This window comes from Micrasema longulum, unplaced genomic scaffold, assembly GCF_059751315.1.
Source record: "Micrasema longulum isolate JH-2025_06_02 unplaced genomic scaffold, ASM5975131v1 h1tg000534l, whole genome shotgun sequence".
Lineage (NCBI taxonomy): Eukaryota > Metazoa > Arthropoda > Insecta > Trichoptera > Brachycentridae > Micrasema > Micrasema longulum.
The window spans coordinates 185,651-191,650 of NW_028277730.1; the positions used below are offsets into that span (position 1 = coordinate 185,651).

The following is a 6,000-nucleotide window of genomic DNA, read 5'->3' on the forward strand; positions in this document are numbered from 1 at the left end:
CTTGCAGATTACACAAATTATTTGAAGATTCTTGATTTGGAAAATAGTATTTCAAAGATTATTTCTTAATGGCTGTTTTTCTTTGAGATGGCACTTTTGACATAAGACTATAATTACTTTCATGCGTCATATTGCAGGACATATGACGCTCGATGCTGCCGTTTTTACCTCTATTTATTTGTACACCAATTCGGCCAGTTAACATTATTGAATGCCTAATACCGACTGAATTCATAGTGCTATTTTTTATTTATTTTTAAATGATTTATATCTTAAAGTAATGAACAATATATCTTTATAATATAATATACCACAAAAATACGTCGTTTAAGTTGATTTCATTGATGAGAGTTATTGTATCACACAGAACCACAGAAAAATATCAATTTATAGTATATATTACTTACATTATATTATGTACCTTCTATGTAGGCACAAATACATGATATTTTCATATGGCTTACCTGTAAATAAAATCACCATTTGCCACTGCTATAGGCCCCAGGATCGTTTTGTTGAATGTTCTGCAAAACTAAATGAACGTCGTCATCGAGACTCAATAATTGCAACTGCGGAACGATCGAAAACTATTTTAAATCACGCGTAAGATCTGTGATAAACGCTTGATCACCCCAAGAGCTGTAAAGGTATAACAAGGTGTTCAAATTTTGTTTGTCATCTTCGGCATTCCATGTCCACTACCTAGTTGGAGCATATGGTATCCTTAAAGAACCTTCGCGCATCTCTATCGGCTGCCATTTGCGTCCTTCCAAATCAGGTTTTCGTCCCAAAGTTCTAAATAAACCGCCGACAAACAGTCAGTATTGGACGTCCAGGACGTCAAAAACCTGATGCCTTGTAAAACAAGCAAGCGTGGTGTCGCTTCAGCTTGACGACAGTGGTCACCAGAGTTTGCTGCGTCCGTTCTCTTATTACGTCATTTTCACAAAGTTAACCCCCGCACACCGAAGATTTTTCTGAGATACCTATTCTCAAAATTCAGAATTTTGCTGTTTTGGGCCCTAGTGAGGTGCCACGATTCGGATCCGTAGAGGAGTATTGGTGTTGTGCAAGCGTTTTATAGGCAGCACTTCGTTCACTGAGTAAATATCCAATCTTAAGAAAGTCTAAATACTGTTAAAGGTGGCGCCTGCTATTCCTAGCCGCACTCCCAGTTCTTTTTGAAAGCTGTCATTTTCTCTAACATATACTACCAGGTATTTGAAACTCTCGACCCTTTCGATCGATGATTTGATAGAGTCAGAGAATTCTGAGCATCAAAGCACAAAATTTTTGTTTGTACAACTATCTTAAATGAATGCATCACATAAAAAATCCAGGTACCTCAAGCATGGTACACGCCAACCACTTCGCTTCGAGGTGAACTTATGTCCATTCGATTTTCTTCTTTAGGATTTTTAGCTAAGAATAGCCTCCGAGTCAAAAACACTTGTCTATAGTTCTGGTTCTATTTTGCATAGAGAACTGAATTTTTTATCCAAAATTCATAAAAGAAAATTCATAGAAATGTAATAGGCATTTCAGATTAAATTTAAAAATATTTTTTTCCAAATTAAAAAATCTATTAAAAATCTTTTCCGCAAACAATCGCTCGCGAATAAATGACCCGAAGACTCTCTTCATTAATAACCCATTATGTCGAAGGGTAAAAAAACTAGCAAAAAACTCAATTCCCCTTTTCCCGGCTTCATTTTTGCTTTATAATAATTTTTCAACCGTCATGTAGTGGCCTTGTCGTCATGGAAATTGAACATTCAAGCTGAAATAATAGGGAATTGATAAAGCTTTTCAAATTAAAAGTTTTTACAGAAAAAAAAACAAATTGTATCGTTATAACGGATCTAGTTTATTTTGTTTAGTGAACAAGTATTGAATTTCATTTCAATGGAGAAATTATTTTTACTATGACAAAATAAAGAATGAAATACGTGTTGTTAATATTTAAAAATTTTACTTTTTAAAGTATATATTTAAATCACTAATTTCGTGGTAATTCTTTATAATTAGACAACAAATTTTAAACATTGTTTTGAGGAAGTTATTTCATATTTTTTAGTTCCAAAGCTACACAAGATTCTTTATCAACAATTATATATTTAAAACTGTGTTTATTAATAAAATCACGCATTTTGAAAAATCTTTTTTCCATCTCTATCTTGACTTAAATCTCCAAGGAGTAATCTCACCGATTATTGAGCTAGCACCCCAAATATTTATATTTGTGTACTTTTTCTATTTGCTTCGTTCATGCTCAGGCAGTTTTGGCTTTTTTGTTATTCGCTGTTCATTTTATTTTAATATTTGTTGCAAATAATATTTACATTTGAATTAAATGGGGTCCTAAGCAAACAAATAAACTCCCATTTTAGGAACTTGGCTTTCCAAAAGAACGATATAGTGATTTGTGTCGAAAAATGATATTATCATTGTCAATAATCTAACTACACACCAGTTGCTATATGTTTAGATGCTATTGATAAATTAAATAAAATTTACTATGTAATACAGTTATTTCTACCTAGATTATTTAATAAAAATTTACTAAATTGAGAATTGAGATTTTATATAACTTTCAATGTCGATGTGGAAAAAAAATTAGGCCGTAGAAGTGGAAATAAAAGGGGACGCTATAAGATCGCCATAGAAAATATAATTTATTTTCGGAGAATACTACAGGGGTCGACACTTGAACTGTTACTAATTTAAAATTCTGTAATTTTATCAATTTTGTTTTTTTTAAATTTAAAAACTTCAGTTTATCTAAAAAAATTTTTTTTTTTAAATATGTTATTGTTGAATGTTTCCACCTTGAGCGCGGATAAAAGCATCGAGTCTGTCCAAGAAGGCTTTTCACGCTGCACGAATGTCGGCTAATGGTATTTTGTCCCACTCTCGGCAAAGAGCAATCTTTAAGTCGACCGTCTCATATTTTTAGGCTGATTTTTTGGCCTCTATAATGAACCATATGGAAAAGTCCAATGGGTTTAAGTACGGGGAACACAAAGGCCACTATTGTGATGAAATGAAGCTGGAAACTTTTTTTTGAAATAAACTTTGGGTTTTACGGGTTTTATGGGATGATGCCGAGTCTTGTTAAAACTTCTAATCGTTTCTACTGATTGTTTTACGTGCCAAAGGTCATTTAAACAACGCATCATTTCAAATATTTTTCCAATAGATATGCTGATTTACTTTTACGCTCCGTTCAATGAAAACAAGTGAGGAGCGTCCTGTGGCAGTTACCGCGGCCCAAACCGTAACTGATGCAGGCGCTTGCTTTTGCAGAGCAATTTGCTGGTCTAAATTTGCACTGTATTCGTAACAATACTCGATCGTTTTGTTTGTTTACATGTTGCTGAACCATAAAAAAAATTTCATGAGAAAATACCAAATTTTTAAGTGTATTTTTAAGAATTTTAAACTCTATATTTTCAATTTAAATAGTATAATTTGTAAATTCGACATGTTATTTGCTTGGTTTATTTATTTGTTATAATGACAAAATAATGAAAAAGATTGAAGATGTGTTACAGAATTTTAAAAACTAAAGAATCGACTCAAAAGCATTCATTCTGTTTTCGTTATTTAAATGATTTTTTTTTTCTTTAAAAATATGATGATTATTTATCGTTTAATTATTTTCAAATATCAGTTTATAAATAAAACTATCGACTTTTGTCTCTACATGAGTGAACATTATAAAAACTGTATTTCTTTGGTGAACGTATAACATCTTTTTCCAAGAGTTATTTATATTTCTTAATCTTTTCTTACGACACAGTTTTGTAAGCGAAGATTTTGTATTATATTTCAAGCAATTCACAAAAAATTTTGTATCTAATTTCTGAAGGACATCCGTATGTCAAAACAGATAGTTCGGTTTTTATCGCCGTATTGACAAAATCATATGTTTACTAAAGGAAAATGTTTTTGTGGGAGGGCTTAAATACGCTTCTAGTTACGAATATTTTTTTCGTCAAATTTAATTTTATACATGCTTTTAAAAGCGCCAATTTTTTTAAATAGTTTGTTCTAATTTGTTTTTTTTTTCACAGAAATCCAAATGAACCACAAGACGCTGAGTTACATGGATTGAGAGGTGAAAGAAACCGATTCAAAAATATTGAATGGACAGCTTATGAAGCAGTTCATAAAAAGTATCTCAACTTGGACACAAAACCAAAGCTCAAGAATCACTACAGAGCTCACAGGTAAAATTATTAAAACATAAAATATAAATCTTTTAATCAAAATGCATAGAACACAAGATAAAATTTTAATTTGTTTCTTTTCCATATAGGTTGTCATTTTGGTTAAATCTAGTACCGGATCTTCATCGTCCCGGAGGCGCTGATGTGCCCCAGGAGCATCATCAGCTCGATAATGACGAGCCACATCTCCAGCAACCCAGACTTCCTGGATCTGCAGGACGAGTTCCTCCGACAGAGTTTACACACCTGGCTCCAGCTGTCGATGTGCCCAAAGTGCCATCGATTCCATTCCTCAACATCACCTTTCCTAACCACGGAAAGACCATCGATAAGACACCTACTATCGCCCCGGTTCAAGATGTTCAAGAGACTGGAAGAAACGACGAATACAACGGGCTGGGATCTACTTCATCGACCCCTGAAGATGGATTTGCGGCATACTCCACAGCTCTCAGTGTAACAATCGCAATCGGTTGCTCCTTGCTTATCCTCAACGTCCTAATATTTGCTGGCGTCTACTATCAAAGGGATAAAACGAGATTGAACGGCCACGAAGGGCATTCCAACGGATCTCAAACTACCAAGAAACGATCCGAGAACGGACAGATGCCCAACAATATATGTGGAGATATAGAAAGTGCTTTGAATTTTCAGACCAGTTTAAAAAACGACCCAGCTACGATTTTGGCGCACCACCATACGCATTCTCACCACCAACTTCCGCCCCCGGAATTCGCTGATTTGCCCCAGAACAACGTAGCTACCTTACCCAGAGCCCCTCCTCCCCCGAAAATAGGAAAAGGAAACATAAACACGCTAACATCCAACCAGCTGCCCGAAAACCAGCCATTGCTATCGGCACACAGCATCCAGATGATCAACACTGGAACATTGACGAAGAAGAATACCCAGTTGAACGCTAAGTCGAACGTCACCATGGAAGAACTGCGGGTGTGACGCCAGGGTGGGTGATTACGCCGTAGCACAAGTCACAGCAGCGTGTCCCTGTCAGGGTGTGATGAAAACCTTGTTTGACAGCTTGGATACCTAGACTAAAGCACTTCAAATTGCCTTATCTAACAATAATACACCATTTTATACCTAACCAAACACTTGAAGAATGAAAAACTATATTTGATTCTCTTTTTTCAAGCAAAAAAGTACAAGTCATAGAATTGTTACTTATAAAGGTACATTTGTTTTTTTTTTACGTCAATGGCCCAAAAACTCTTATTACAGTTCTTTAAATTAGAACCGAGACCCGTGTGTGTAAATCAAGCGTTTTAACCGTACACCTCAAAATTGTAAATTGAATGAAAATGTCAAAAATACATTGTATTGGCTTTAAATATTCAATAATATAAGTATTTTGAAGCCTATACAAAAGCCTAATCTTTAGCGAATTTTCAATTTACAAACAAATTTGACAGCTTTATTTATTTTTAGCAGCAATTAGTAGTATTTGCGATAAAATTTTAATTTAACAAACACGAAGTTCGAACGACTCCATACTTTGCATAAGAAAATACAAATTATACCTTTTGGAAATTGTATAACGATTTGGGTAGACTTTTAGAAACCATCAAACGTAAACGAATTATAAACACAATTGTACTAACTCGACTTATCATTTTCAAGTTCTTCGTCTGTTTCACCCAGTTTGGAGCGGGATACGCAGAGCTAAAGTCACTTACGCAACTCTCAGCGTGTCTCGAGTAATGTTGGGTATTTTCTCAAAACTACGAAATTTATGCCAAACGGTAAAGCA

The 6,000-nt window shown here is 34.4% G+C and overlaps 1 protein-coding gene across 1 annotated transcript in view; it reads left to right on the forward strand.

Annotated features, from left to right (window-relative positions):
• Nlg3 (Neuroligin 3) overlaps positions 1 to 5,314 on the forward strand; it is a 129,344-nt gene extending 124,030 nt beyond the window's left edge. The window contains exons 9-10 of the mRNA XM_088227759.1: positions 4,077 to 4,232; positions 4,322 to 5,314. Of these exons, the coding sequence (XP_088083885.1) occupies positions 4,077 to 4,232; positions 4,322 to 5,189 (1,024 nt within the window). The 3' untranslated portion in view covers positions 5,190 to 5,314. The remainder of the gene's footprint in view (positions 1 to 4,076; positions 4,233 to 4,321) is intronic.
• Positions 5,315 to 6,000: the final 686 nt, after the last annotated feature.